The sequence below is a fragment of the Protopterus annectens genome, chromosome 16.part0 (assembly GCF_019279795.1).
Source record: "Protopterus annectens isolate FY-2018-M chromosome 16.part0, PAN1.0, whole genome shotgun sequence".
NCBI classification, from domain to species: domain Eukaryota; kingdom Metazoa; phylum Chordata; order Ceratodontiformes; family Protopteridae; genus Protopterus; species Protopterus annectens.
This window is the reverse complement of record NC_056750.1, coordinates 18,050,970-18,065,897: the sequence shown is the minus strand read 5'-3', so window position 1 is coordinate 18,065,897 and position 14,928 is coordinate 18,050,970. Positions and strand designations below refer to the sequence as shown.

The 14,928-nt window shown below is 47.3% G+C and overlaps 1 protein-coding gene across 1 annotated transcript in view; it reads left to right on the top strand.

Moving 5' to 3' along the window:
• GTF3C5 (general transcription factor IIIC subunit 5) overlaps window positions 1–14,928 on the top strand; it is a 761,534-nt gene that overhangs the window by 402,805 nt on the left and 343,801 nt on the right. The window contains exon 6 of the mRNA XM_044058829.1: window positions 10,594–10,608. Coding sequence (XP_043914764.1) covers window positions 10,594–10,608 — 15 coding nt within the window. The remainder of the gene's footprint in view (window positions 1–10,593; window positions 10,609–14,928) is intronic.

The following is a 14,928-nucleotide window of genomic DNA, read 5'->3' as shown; positions in this document are numbered from 1 at the left end:
GTCTAAGGCTATGTCTCCTTCCTTGGCTCCACTGGTCTCGGAGCCGGAGGAAGTCTTGTCTGTTTCGGGGTCGGCTTCCTCGACTCCACGGTCGTCGGCACCAAAGGAGGTTGCGGTGGTTCTCGAGCCTGCTTTGGCTCCGATCCCTTTGGAGCAGACTCGGAGCCGTTCCCCAGGCTTGTCTCGGTTCTGACAGAGAAGGTTTCTCGACCCCCTTCTGTCTCCTCCAAGTCCTCCAGGCTGTCGGATTCGGATGTGGATAGGGTGGTCCAGAGACTTCTCCAGTCGCCAGTGTTAACTAAACTATTTTTGGCTGTGGCCCAGTCAGCTCCGGACCCAGCCACAATATCGGTTCCGTTTCTTCCTCCTCCGACAACCTTGGTGTCGTCGGAGCCGGAGTCTGCCGAATCGAGTGAAGTCCTTGGGTCGGCTCCGAAACCTCCTGCTAGTCTTTCGGATCCGACCTAGTCTCCAACTTTTTCCATCCCTTCTACAGGTTTTGGTACTCAGGTGTCCTCAGTCGAACCCGAGGGGGATACATCGGGGCTTCAGGCTTCAGCTCCGATTCTCCCCCTTGGTGCTTCGGCTAGGGGTACCCCGATTCCGGTCATGGTCTCGCAGGCGGGTTTTTTGTTCGATTCTGGTGGACCTGCCTTCCAGGCTATGAGGAGCGCGCTGGCCAAGTCCGTAGTGACTTCACCTGAATCGGCAACTCCATCCCCAGACGCTGCAACTAGAGCTTCTGGTGCCCCCCTATTTCTGGACATAGGCCTGAGGATACCTCCATGTGTGGTCCCCTGCTTTCTGAGGGCCCTTCAGAGTCCGTGCCTGAGGAGACTCCCGGGAAGAAGTTGTGTAAGAGGAAGCACGTAGACTACCCAGATGAGTCTGTCACCTCAGACACCGACCTCGATGATGCAGAAGGGTCCCCGAAGTCGTCCTCTGATGATGTCTCGTTCTCCGATATCCTGGAGATCTTGAGACAGCGGGGCGACTGGCCATCCAAAAACCCTTCTGAGGAGGAGTTGGTCTTCCTCAAGGCCTTCGGAGCCCAGCCTTCCGCCTCCTGGGTGTCTCCACCCTTCGATGAATTATTGAATCTTATTTGTCGAAGGGTGTGGGAACACCCTGACTCTGTAGAGCCAGTTCCTAGCCCCCCCAATAAGTTCTTATCTGCGCCTCCTGGAAAATCATTTTTGACCAAGGGAGTACCTGTGGATGCTATGGTGGTGGTGTCTGCCACTCAGCAGGATGTGGCAGAGGCTTCTACTTCCATCCGTCCTCCTAATAAGGAGTCTAGGAGTATGGATAGGTATGGGAAGCGTACCCTGTCTTCAGCGACCCTTACCTTGTGGTCGCTGAATTACTTGTGTGATTTTAAGTGGCTCCAAAGGGATCACATAAAGGAGTTGGGAGATACCCTGTCGGGTAACTTGCCTGAGGCGTTGGTCCAGTCTGTTAACGCCCAGCTGTCTACCCTTTCTTCCATCATCAACTCGTCCATGAGGCTCATATGTTATGCAACCGAGGGGGCAGGTAGAGCAGCGAGTTCGGGCGTAGCCCTTAGGAGGCAAGCTTGGATGTGCTTGTGTCATTTTGCAGAGGCTTTCAAGTCTTCTTTCACGGACGCCCCATTCGACGGGTCCTCCCTTTTTGGACCCAAAGTGAAAGACACCCTCACTAGATGTGAGCAGGAGGGTAAGACTTTGTCTGGCGTTGGGGCCCGTTTTTCGCTTCCCACTAGACCTTATCCCAAGGCTCAGAGGGGAGGGAAAATGTGGTTCAGAAAGTCTCAAAAGTCTTCCCCTGCCCATCAAAGTGACCCCCCCCTCCAGGGACAGAGGAGGGGGGAATTTTAATGGAAGGAGTTGCCCTAGAGGCGGTGGAGGCCCCCGCAATACAGGAGACCGCGAGTCCTTTCGTGGTTCCTCCTACCAACGTCTCTGAGGGATTACCCGACTGTGCATCTCTTGAGCCAGTCGGGGGTCGTTTTTCGGAGCATCTTCAGGCCTGGGAGTCCATCACTCAGGATCGATGGGTGCTTCATATCATCACCCGGAGGTTACACCATTCCCTTTATCCACCCCCCCCCCCGCCATCAAGGAAAATCCCGGGCGTTCCACCCAGTCAACGGGATCAGGCAGCAATAGAGGTCTCAAAGCTGCTAGGAAAAGGAGTCATCCAACCAGTCCTCGCAGACCAGATCGGATTAGGAACTTACTCAAGGTTATTTTTGGTGCCAAAAAGAACAGGGGACTTGAGACCCATTCTGGATCTCAGCCGTTTAAACCGCTTTGTAAAGAAGTCCAAGTTCCGAATGGTCACGTTGCAATCCATTTTCCCCTTGCTGAAAAAAGGAGTATGGATGTGCTCCATCGATCTCAAGGATGCCTATTATCACATCAAGATAAACAAGGCTTCCAGGAATCATTTGCGCTTCCGGCTGGGAGCCAGTCATTTTCAATTCTGGGCCCTGCCCTTTGGTCTCACCACAGCCCCCAGGGTGTTCACCAAGTGTTTGGCAGTGGTGACAGCTCACCTGAGACGTCTAGGATTCCAGGTGTTTCCTTATCTAGAAGACTGGCTCCTCACTGCCTCCACCAGGCATCTACTTGTTCAAGCCACGAGAGCTACTGTCGAATTGGGCCATCTGCTAGGGATTTCATTCAACTGGGCAAAATCTGTATTGCTGCCATCACAGCGTGTTGCCTTTATCGGCGCAGAGCTAGACTCTGTAGAAATGCGAGCTTTCCTACCGGCAGAGAGAATAAAAGTGTTACAGGCCCAAGATGTTCATTGTGCATACAGCTGCAATCATAACAGATGGGTTATCCTGCCATCAGGCGGGTCCTCCGTCGGCCGAATTCCAAAGTCTAGGTCCGGCGTCTGATGTCGTCGCTTCTTCCCTGACGTCAGTCTGGCAGGGGTATTGCCGCACGGTGCCCGAAGCAGAAGCAGTTCGCAAGTGCCGGTCGGCCAGCTCCTTAGATTACGAATATTTTTCAACTGAAGTCTTCTTGAAAGCTAAGTACCCCGTTGGGGAAACTTTTCTTGCCTCAGACCGATGTCAGACAAAGTTAGTAATTGCATTTCATATGGGAAGCAAATACCGCATAAGGATTTCCATTCCCTCTGCATTTCTTGCTTAGGCCCAGACCATGATGTCTCGGCCTGTCGTTTTTGTGCTACATTCAACAGACGCACTATTAAGCATCGGACGGAGTTCGCCCAACACTATTTTGGCAAAAAATGTAATTACATTACGTCGTCGGATACTCCGACTCCAGTTTTGAGTAAAAGACGCAAAGATAAGGACCGACATACGAGGTCCGCGACTTCTACCGACACCACGCTAAAGCCTACTACAGGTGCTCTGGTTCTCAGCGAGGCGCCTACGCAGCCCCTGACTACCGATGACACTTCCTTAGCGGTGTCTTCTGTGCCCGAGGTCGCAGGATCCTCAGCCCACACCCCGATTACAGATACTGACGCCACTCTTGGCGGGGAAACTCAGAGTTTAGGCAGGCCTGCCACCTCTCAAGGTGTCTTCAGGCCTTCTTCTTTTTCCATTAAGGCTTTCACTAAATCTAAGGCAGCCATGCACACTAAAAGACAAGCTCCACAGGGCCCCTCTCAAGGCCCCATGCCTAAAAAACAGATGCTCAAAATGGCTGAGGATTTGATTACTCTTATCAGGGGTTCTCAACCCCCCTCGGACAAAAGGCCCAGAGTGGAGGAAGAATACCCTTCCTCGGACCAGGCCTCCATTACTTCAGAACATTCTGAAGACCAGGAACATTCATACTCCCCTTTTGAAGATTCTGATGCAGAGGAGTCCATTCCCTCTGTCTCCCCCCCTGAGGACTATTCTTTTGGGGAAACCTTGCATACCTTGAGGGAACACTTCCACTGGGAAGGCCAAGATTACTCAGACTCCAAGAAAAGGCTCAGGGATTTCCTGTTGCTCCCTCAGCACAGGCCTCCGGCTATCCCTCCTGTCTTAGACATACTAGATGATGTGTATTCAGAGGCCAGCCTTAACCAAGATTCTTTAGCTCCAGTCAAGCCAGACAAGTATTTCCGGGTTCCTGATTCACACCAATTCATATACAAAAGCCATGCGGCTGACCCAGAAACTATTTCATAGGGTCCCAAGGGATTTAAGGCCTCCACTGCCAAAAATCCATTACCTTCAGAGAGAGATTCCAGAGCTTTAGAAAGGTGGGGGAAAAAGGTATACACCTCAGCCACTTTAACCATGAGGGCATTAAAATGTCAGTTCCATATGTTAAAGTATCAACAGTTTTTGTTATCTCAGTTGAAAAGCAAAATGTCACAACCTGAACAACCAGACTTGAAGGAGTTGCAGGATTTGTTGCATAGTGCAAAACAAGTGGGTAAACATACCTTGCAATGTGGTTTTGATGCTTTAGAGGCTTCATGTAGAGCTGCTGTTACAGGATCATTCATACGTAGACATGCTTGGCTCAAAGAGCAAACCTTGCCAGACCATGTCAAAGCTAAATTACTAGATGCACCGCTTCAAAAAGATGTATTGTTTGGTGTTAAAGCTGAGGAGGTATTTAAGAAAATGGAGGAAAAGGCAAAATCAATGCAAACAGTGAAAGATTTCCTACAGGTACAACCTCCACGTTTCAGTAGAAATTGGCCTTCAAAAAAGTGGTCCTTTCCAGCCACGGACAGACCTCAAAGAGGTAGATACAGGCGCCCGAGGGGTAGAGGGCAATCTCAAGGATCATTTAGAGGCAGACAATGGCAAGCACCTACACCAAGAGGTGGTGAGGATAGTTCACAGACATTCAGAAAGCAGAACCAATGACTTTCCCCTTTGCATGCCAAGCAAAGCTCTAATGGCAGCACCCTTAGGCGGAAAACTGGCATTATTTTCGAAAAATTGGCATATTGTCACAAAAGACAAATGGATCCTGGACATTATAGACAGAGGTTACAGATTCCACTTTCACACCCTTCCAAAAATGAGGGGCATGGCAAACCTGCCACACAATCAAAGGGCAGAGGCACAAAAACAAATTTCAGCTCTCATGGACATGAAAGCTATTCAAGAGGTTACCTGCACAAGAACAGGGTCAAGGTTTTTATTCCAGACTATTCCTGGTACCAAGGAAGGACAAAGATTAGAGACCTATTTTGGACCTATCCATCCTAAACACATATTTACTCGTACCAAAATTCAAGATGCTCACATTACAGCAGCTTCTTCCCATGCCTGGCAAGGAGTCTTGGCTGGTAACATTGGACCTCAAGGAGGCATACCTGCATGTCCCTATCAGACAAAATTGCAGAAGATACCTCAGATTTCTTGCAGGTTCAACTCATTATCAATTCTCTGCATTGCCCTTTGGCTTATCTACTGCACCCAGAGTGTTCACTAAATGCCTGGCATCAGTAATCGCCTTCTGCAGACTTCAAGGGATACAAATATACCCGTATTTGGACGACTGCCTGATCCAAGCGGACAGCAAACACATACTTCTGAAACACCTGGCGTTTGTAATAAAGTTGTTGAACTCTCTGGGATACGCAGTCAACAAAAAGAAATCAAGACTAATACCCTCTCAAACAATAATTTTCCTGGGTGCCAGCTTGAATACAAACACCCAGATGGCCTACCTCACGCCAGAGAAACAAGGGCAACTAACTCAATACTTCAGAAAACTGGCAACCTTCACCAGGCTGACTGCAAGGAAAATCCTGCAGGCTCTGGGATTCATGGCATCTTGCATCCTGCTAATCCCATGTGCAAAGCTGCATATGAGGAAACTTCAGTGGTACCTAAAAAACTTATGGTCTCAACACAGCCAAAGTTTGTAAACGATTATACCTCTGATTCCATGCCTCCAAAAGTAATTTCTGTGGTGGGTTCAAGCATGCCAAAGAAACATAGGTCTCCCATTCTGCTTGCCTCAAGCAAATCAAATCATCACAACAGACGCCTCGGACTACGCCTGGGGGGGGGTGCACATGACAGATCGGTGCATTCAGGGCAAATGGTCCCAAAAAGAAAAGCACCTACACATCAATCAAAAGGAAATGCTAGCATTAATAAATGCTATTATGGCTTTCAAAGACCTACTGCACCCAGGCCAGCTATTGATCAGGACAGACAACACCACAGTGATGTGGTACATAAACAAACAGGGAGGAACCCATTCATATCCCTTGTGCAGGCTAGCCATGTCTCTTTGGAACATGGCTCTGGAATTACAAATCCAACTTCAAGCACAATTCCTGCCAGGCAAGGAAAACACACTGGCAGACAACCTAAGCAGAAATATGACAGATCCACATGAATGGAAGTTGCATCCTCAAGTTTTTACAAAGATAATTCAAGCATGGGGAAGGCCAGACATAGATCTCTTTGCTACCCACAGAAATTACCAATTGACAAAATTCTGCTCAAGGACCTACCATCCACAGGCCTGGAAAGTGGGACACACACTCTTTCAGTTGGACAACAATGACAGTTTATGCCTTTCCACCTCTTCCTCTGCTGCCCAAAGTTCTATTAAAATCCAGAGCAGACAGACCAAAGATGATTCTCATTGCTCCAGACTGGCCAAGACCACACTGGTACCCACTCCTGAGGAGCCTGACGCATTCCCCACCATGGATCCTGCCTCTAATGCCTCTTCTATTGACTCAGCACAACTTCAAAACTCTTCACAGTCCATTGAAAACACTCAATCTAGTCGCATGGAGGATTCCTTAAATTCACAACAGACCCTACTCTCCAAGGAGGTGCAGGATGTCATTTTGGAGGCCAGAAGGCCTTCTACTAGAAAAGCCTACTCCACAAAATGGAAACTGTTTTGTGCCTGGAATCAGAAAAAGGGTCAGAATCCTGGAGTACTGAATTTACCTCAAATATTACAGTACCTAACTGAGATGCTAAGCAGTGGACTTTCATTCTCCTCCATCAAAATCCATGCCTCAGCCATTTCTGCTCAATACAACACTGATCCTCCTTTATTCTCTCACCCTCTCTTAAGACAGTTCCTCAGAGGGGCTAAGAATATAAAACCTCCAAGGAAGCAACCAGTACCTGCTTGGGACCTCAATTTAATTCTAGAAAAACTGACCCTGCCTCCATTTGAGCCAGCTGCTTCAACAGAACTGCAATATTTGTCATGGAAAACCCTTGGAGATTCACAGACAGCTTCGTTATTATTTGGACAGAACAAAGCTATTCAGAAAATCATAGGAACTCTTTGTGTCCTATGCTACAGGTGCTCAAGGGAATCCTATTTCCAAACCGACAATCTCAAAATGGATAGCCCACTGCATACGCTTTTGTTACTCTTTTCATGGTAAAACTGTACCTACAGGTGTCCGATCTCACTCCACAAGGGCCACAGCTACCTCTGCAGCTTTCCTCAGGGGGGTTCCTACCAAAGATATTTTGGAAGCAGCCACTTGGAGTTCTGTACATACTTTCTCCAAGCACCATCACCTACCATTATACTCCAAATCTAGAGCGGGCTTTGCCACTGCAGTCTTGCAGGGCATCCTTGCTCCTCTTAGTTCCACTTAGTGCCTACCACCCCTTTTTTAGCTTTGGGATTCTACCCATCTGTTATGACTGCAGCTGTATGCACGATGAACATCGTACAGTTTTGTACCTACCATAAATGTACATGTTCGAGTGCTAATACAGCTGCAGTCCAAGTTTCCCTCCCTCCTTCCCCTCTTGGGACAGGCCTAATGGCTAACACCTCCTCATACAACCTGATTGGGGTATTCTTTTATGGTGTATTTGCTTGCAACTACTGTTTTTTTGATTATATTGCATTGCATTATTACATAAATTTATGTTTTGCCTTCCTTCTGGGGGCACCTGACATCTGGGGCAAGAAAAACTGAAGAAAATGGTGTCGGCTGGTTCTTTTATACCCCTGCCGCTCTGACGTCAGGGAAGAAGCGACGACATCCGGCGCCGGACCTAGACTTTGGAATTCGGCCGACCGAGGACCCGCCTGACGGCAGGATAACCCATCTGTTATGACTGCAGCTGTATTAGCACTCGAACATCTACATTTATGGTAGGTACAAAACTGTACTTTCTGGCTTTACTACCCTGGGAAAAAGCCCAAGCCAGGATGGTTCTTCAGTTGTTGGGATCAATGGCGGCTACCATTCTTCTAGTTCCGCTAGCCAGGTTACACATGCGAATACTTCAGTGGCTCCTTTTGGCCCAGTGGTCATATCAGGAACGTCCCTTGTCCCATCCGATTCTCAGCATGGAGAGATGCCAGCAGGATCTGCGTTGGTGGCTTCTCTCGTCCAACCTGAATCAAGGGAGATCCTTGAGCCCCCCCATCCCCTATTGCCACAGTAACCACGGACGCCTCCCAGATAGGGTGGGGGGGCATTATCTGGGCGAGATGGTTCAAGGTACGTGGCAAGACCACAAGGTTCACTTGCATATCAATTTTCTGGAGATGAGAGCGGTGCTTCTAGCGTTGCAGGCACTTCGCAGCTCTCTTCCCAGGGGAACTATTGCGATTCTTTCCGACAATATGTCGGTTGTCTGGTATCTGAACAAGCGGGGAGGAACCAAGTCCTACCCCCTTTGCAGGGAGGCCATGAGAGCGTGGAATTGGACGATCGCTTCCCAGCGCTTTCTAGTGGCAACGCACATTCCGGGGAAGTCCAGTGTGATAGCAGACAGGCTGAGCAGAGATATTCTGATGCCTCACGAGTGGTCCCTGAATGATCGAGTGGCTGCTCAGATCTTCTCCAGGTGGGGCCTTCCCTGCTGTGACCTCTTTGCCAGCCCCCTGACTGCGAAATGCAGCAGTTTTTTCACTCTGATCCCCCCACAGGGGGAGTCACCCAGGGATGCTCTAGTCCACAATTGGCCCTCCGGTCTGCTCTACGCCTTCCCGCCGGTCCCTCTTCTGCCAAGAGTGATTCAGAAGGCTACCTGCTTGGGAAGCAAGATGATTTTGATCGCACCACTCTGGCCCCGTGAAGTTTGGTTCCCCTTCCTTTGGAAGTATGCGGTGGATGGTCCTTGGATTCTGGACCCAGCTCCAGACCTATTGACTCATCCGTCAGGACAGCTGCATCCATCCCTACGAACTCTCAAGCTTGCTGCCTGGCTTCTCCACTTCCGACCTTAGTCAGACAGCATATCCTTACCCCGGAAGTAGTACATATTCTGTCCTACTTCCACAAGTCTTCTACTAGGAAAATATACTCTAGTAAATGGAATAGATCTACAATTTGGGCTTAGCAACGTGATCTTGATCCCCTTACAGCCCCTGTGTCGGCGGTGTTAGATTTCTTAGCAACACTTTTTAGACAGGGTTCGGCTGCCTCCACTATAAAGGTTCAGTTGGCAGCAATCTCTAATTATCATGCTGCATATGAGCCTTCCCTCATGGGTCATAAGCTGTGTAAAGCCTTTCTGAAAGGAGCCTTGTTGCTTCGCCCTCCGGTTTCGCAACCCATTTTGCCATGGGATTTAAATGTGGTGCTCAGAGCTTTAACGTCTTCTCCCTTCGAGCCGGCAGCCTCTTACGAATTGAAATTTTTGTCATGGAAGACTGCCTTTTTGGTAGCCATAACTTCAGCCAGAAGGGTATCGGAGCTTCAAGCCCTTTCTGTTAAACCTCCTTATTTAATTTTTCATAAGGACAGAGTATCTCTGAGACTTAATCCTTCCTTTCTCCCTAAGGTCTCTTCTACCCTTTGTCTCCACCAGTCTATTGAGCTTCCGGTCTTTTTTCCACGGTTTTCCAACAAAGCGGAATACAAATTTCACCAGTTGGATGTGCATAGACAACTGAGGTTTTATTTAAATTTGACACAACAGGAGAGGAAATCAGATCAGTTGTTTGTGTCCTTTTCGGACAATAGAATTGGCAGATCTGTAACTAAGGGCACCATAGCTAAGTGGATTAGGGACTGCATCTCCTTTATTTATGCATTAGTGGGTAGGCATCTTCCCTTTCCACTTAAGGCGCATTCTACCAGAGCTATGTCAACTTCAGTGGCTTTTCATGCTAGACTATCAATAGATGAGATATGTGCAGCGGCTACTTGGACTTCTCCACATACCTTTATTTCTCATTACAAACTGGACGTGGCCTCTAGAGGTCAGGCTTCCTTTGGTTCCACGGTGCTCAGGAGTTTTTTCCAGTGAGCCTCCCAGGATTTAGGTGCTAGGGACGCTGTCCCATCAGTAATGAATGTAGGCGAGATAGGATCACATTACATCTTTTAGTTATGTACTTACCATAATGATAGATGTATGTGATCCATCTCGCCTACATTCTTATGTACCCGCCCTCCTTCCATCTCGCCTACATTCTTACGTACCCGCCTTCCTTCCCCCTACCTGTTGGACTTGGAGGAAACTTGTATTCTGATCCCTGTGAGGATATTATTTTTTCTCTCCTCTTACATATATATCCTTGTGGTGTAGTGTCTGTGAGAAGATAATATTGGGGCAAACAAGATCTGGGGGTTTGGGCGTGGTGCATCCTGGGATACAGGGTTAGCCCAGCCAATGAGAGACTTCGTGCTAGTTATAGTGGCCGAGTCGAGGCTCTGAGCCCGTCAGTAATGAATGTAGGCGAGATGGATAACTTACATCTATCATTATGGTAAGTACATAACTAAAAGTTTAGCTCCACTTTATAGCTTCACTTATACACTGATTGTCCAGATTTCTCGCTTATTACAGATTTATTGACTATTCTGTCTGTATTGATGACTTAATGGCTATCCCTTTGACCTTATATCTCCTATATTTTTACTGGCATATTTTATAGGGCGGACTTTACCTGATGTACCTTATTATGTAGCATTATTTCATGATGCTGTTTTATGTGATATTTGCTCATCATGGGTCTCAGTCAGTCTTTGTTGTAACTGCTCATTGAGCATGAATGTTGTGCTTTTTTTTGTTTTTCTTATGTCCTGGATGGAAATGGCCTTTGGATCATTTCACTTACTGGGGTAGTTGGTGAAAGACGCAAGTAAAACTAGATTCCATGTTAATTGTTGACCACTGCCAGTTCCAGAAAATCTTTTATCTGATTATTTTTTTAGTGGTCTGGATTTTACCTTCCCGGTTAAACTGATTGGGAGGAAATGAGGAGCATAAACATGACACCCAGTGGCTCAGGTCGTAGGACCACTAGATAAATCTTTATTTCCTTTAGGTAAACAGAAGGCCTCAGAAACACATGATCTACACTTCAGGGCTTAGAAAGTGAGAGTGATTGGGTCAGACTAGATGAACACAACCCACCTAAGTCCCTTGGGCTTTGTAATGGATGGTAGTGGCGTTTGCCAACCTTTGACAGTCTTGTAGGATAGTATTGCCACCCCACAGAGTGTATTGTAAATGTCGGACAAGGCTCTTCTGCTTCTTCTCAGAAGTGACCATTTTGAGATGTGACAAACCAAGTTGATTCTAAAGCAATCAATAAAAAGCTGAACGGTACTGAGTAGGGTGCCCTTTGAGTTTCAGTCAACGTGTATAAAAAACAAACAAGGCTCGCCACAGCTGAATGTGTAAAGAAAATCTCTAATTCTCATATAAAAAAAGTTTATTGAAGTAAAAAAGTAGAGCACAGGATCCAAAGTGAGCGCTTTCACGTTCAGAGACGTTTCATCAGACTTCAATAAATCACATAATACTCTCCTATCTTTATATAGGTTCATAGGTTCATACTAGGCTATCTGCCCTAGGGCATTTATAAGCCTAGCCAGAGTGTGTTTGGCTTTCGCCACCCATTTTAAATTAATTTTGCTATGCCCTTTTTCGAGGTTAGTATACTGTGCCTCTGTCTAACAGTGACACAGAAGTGATACCCGGGGTAAACCTACAATCTCCCATCCACTCATCAAGATTCCTCTTGAAGAGAGTCAATGAGGGACTCTGCCTAACCTGGACTGGGATTTTATTCCAGAGTGAAGGGAGCCACTGGGTTATGAATCTGTCCCTCCAGCATGTCCTATTTATTTCAGTGCTGAGGTTCAAGTCTCTCGAGCGTGTAGCTCGATAGGATTTGGATTTTCTGAGGTGCAGCATGTCCATTAATTCCGGGTTGGACATGGCTTTATACGTCAGGCACAGATTACCTCTGAACAGGCGGTATGCCACTGAGTAGAGCTGGAGTTTCTTTAACCGGGCAGCATATGGCATCTGTTTGAGCCCTTTGATCCTCTTGGTGAGGTACTTTTGGGGTCTTTCCAGTTGCTGCAGGTGTCTGGTAAGGTACATCCCAAAGGGCATTGTACTCAATTAAGGGACTGATGAGGGATGAGTAAAGAGGAACGATGACCTCCCCTGATCTAGATGTGAATCCCTTCATGATTAAGTGGGCTATATAAAATGTTTTTCTAACCACTTTGGCCACGTGGTTGTCAAATGAGAGATTGCCATCAACTTGGGTCCCCAGGTCCCTAATTACTTCTTCTGTACTTAATGGATTACCACCTATGTGGTAATTTGTGGGCACTTTGTTTTTGCCAAAGGGGATGACTATATACATTTTGGCATTTAGCTCGAGGCCATGGCTCTGGCACCAGTTGTCTGTTTCTATGAGGCCCTTTTGGAGGATGCTTGTGTCGGCTGGAGAGTCGATTATGGCGCCCAGTTTGCAGTCATCTGTGAACTTGGTCAGCCACAGTCCTTCCGTGTTGGCCTGTACCTCCGAGAAATATATACCGAACAAGAGAGGTCCCAGGACTGAGCCTTGTGGGACACCACTTGTAACTGGTTTGGAGTCTGACATGGCTCTAGCAATTCTAACCATGTGGGTTCTGTCCTTTAGCCAATTTGCAATCCATCTAGTGACATAGGGGTTTATATTTAAGCTGGTGAGCTTATCTATAGTGCCCGAGTGGGGTATTGTATCGAAGGCTTTTGCGAGGTCCAGGTAGGCTGTGTGGACCACCTTCCCCTCGTCAATGGCCTTGGTGACTGTTTCAAAGAAATCAACCAGGTTTAAGAGGCAGGATCTGCCCTTAACAAAGCCGAACTGAGTAGGATCCAGTGTTTGTAGGTCCCCAATATCTTTATTTATGAGGTCCATGATGATCCTTTCCATAGCTTTGCAGACCAAGCTAGTCAGGCTTATGGGGCGATAGTTTCCAGGATCCGTTGAGGCACCACCTTTATGGAGAAGGACCACTGTTGCTGTACGCCACTCTTTGGGCACATATCCTGTAGTAAGGCTGAGATTGAACAGTAGTTTTATGTTTGTGTTTAGCTCTTCTTGGAGTTCATGTAGGACGCAGCCCGGGACACCGCCTGGTCCCATTTATGCTGCTTTTTGCTTTGGAGAGGGCGGCTCTTACCTGAGCATCTGAGATGTCAGTGGGCAGCACTCTGCTGGGATAGATATTTGCCCTTTTGGTGGGGGGGGAGAAGTTTGCGCTGAACCTGTCAGCTAGGATGTTGGCAATGTCTGTGGGTTCGGTGTATTTTTTGTCATTTTGGACTAATTCTGAGCATATCTGGGAATTACCACCCAGGTACCTAACATAACTAAAGAAAGCCTTGTGATTATCCTTAGTGTCCTGTGCAATTTTTCTCTCGAAGCTGGCCTTAGACGATTTTTGCCCGTAGTTTTTTGCTAATACTGATCAGAGATGCCTTCTCTTTTTGGGATTTTGCTCTATCATTTAGTAGCTTCCTCCTTCTATTGTATAGTTTGTTTATGGCTGGGGTCCACCAGACAGGACGTCTGCCTTTGGAGGATTGGGTCTTGGTTTTATTTGGGATCACATGATCCATGCATTCCTGAAGGTGTTCATAGAATGCGTTTGTAAAGTATTCTGCGGTCTGGGTCGTATTTTCCACAGGCCCGGGGGCTTTGAAGGATTCCACCTCAGTTTTGAGGAGTGTGAAATTTGCTTTAGAGAAGTTTTTCACTGTGGTTTTCTGGGCAGGGGGTGGGATCGGGATGTGAATATCCAGTGAGATTAGTTTATGGTCTGATCTTACAGTGAGGGATACACTTCTGGTCTGGAGCATAGAGTCCCCATGTTGGTGATGATCAGGTCCAGTATGTTTTTCCCTCTTGTTGGAGTGGTAACAAGTTGTTCTATAGCATTTGTTTTATAAATTCTAGGAACCTTTGGGCTAGGGTGTTGGAGCTAGAGTAATGCTCCCAGTCTATGTTTGGGTAGTTGAAGTCGCCCAGTATAATGGTGTTTGGAGAGACCTTCATATTTTCCAGTGTTATCAGGAAGGCCGAGTGGGGTTCCTGGGTTTGGGAGGGTGGACTGTAGCAGGCTATAAACTGGAAGGCAGTTTTACCCACTGTTAGTTGCACATGTATAGTCTCTCATGCTTCGTGCTTTGCCACCAACCTGGAGGTGTGGGTATCTTTGATGAATATCGATACTCCCCCTCCTTTTGTAGTTCGGTCCAGGTTTTGGGGCCGAAACGCATGGTATGAGGTATAACCTGGTAGTGCTGGGGTGCTCTCTGGAGCCCTGAACCAGGTTTCTGTTACTGCACAGATATCGATGTTCTCCATGCTAAGGAGAGTTTCGAAAGTGCATCTTGAGGTTTAGACTTCTGGCATTGAGTAGCATTACTCTTAGTTTCTTATCCCTTGTGATACCTATGGAGGTGGGTTTGTCTTTTGAGCCTTGCCTAAAAAAGGCACTATGGGGGTAGCAAGAGCCTTTGCCAATATCCGAAAGCCCAAAGGTGACAGGTGCAAGCCATCCCTAGCGAAGCATCGCGGCTTGTCGAGCATATCATCCCAAGCTGACAGACATTGGATCCCCTTTGAATGACACCAGTACTTAAGCCAATTGTTGAAATTGATCATCTTGTCTTCATATTGTGGCATCATTCTTGGTGAGGGTAAGAATGCCTTTTTTCCCTTCAAAGGTCAAGGGTGCAGTGACCAT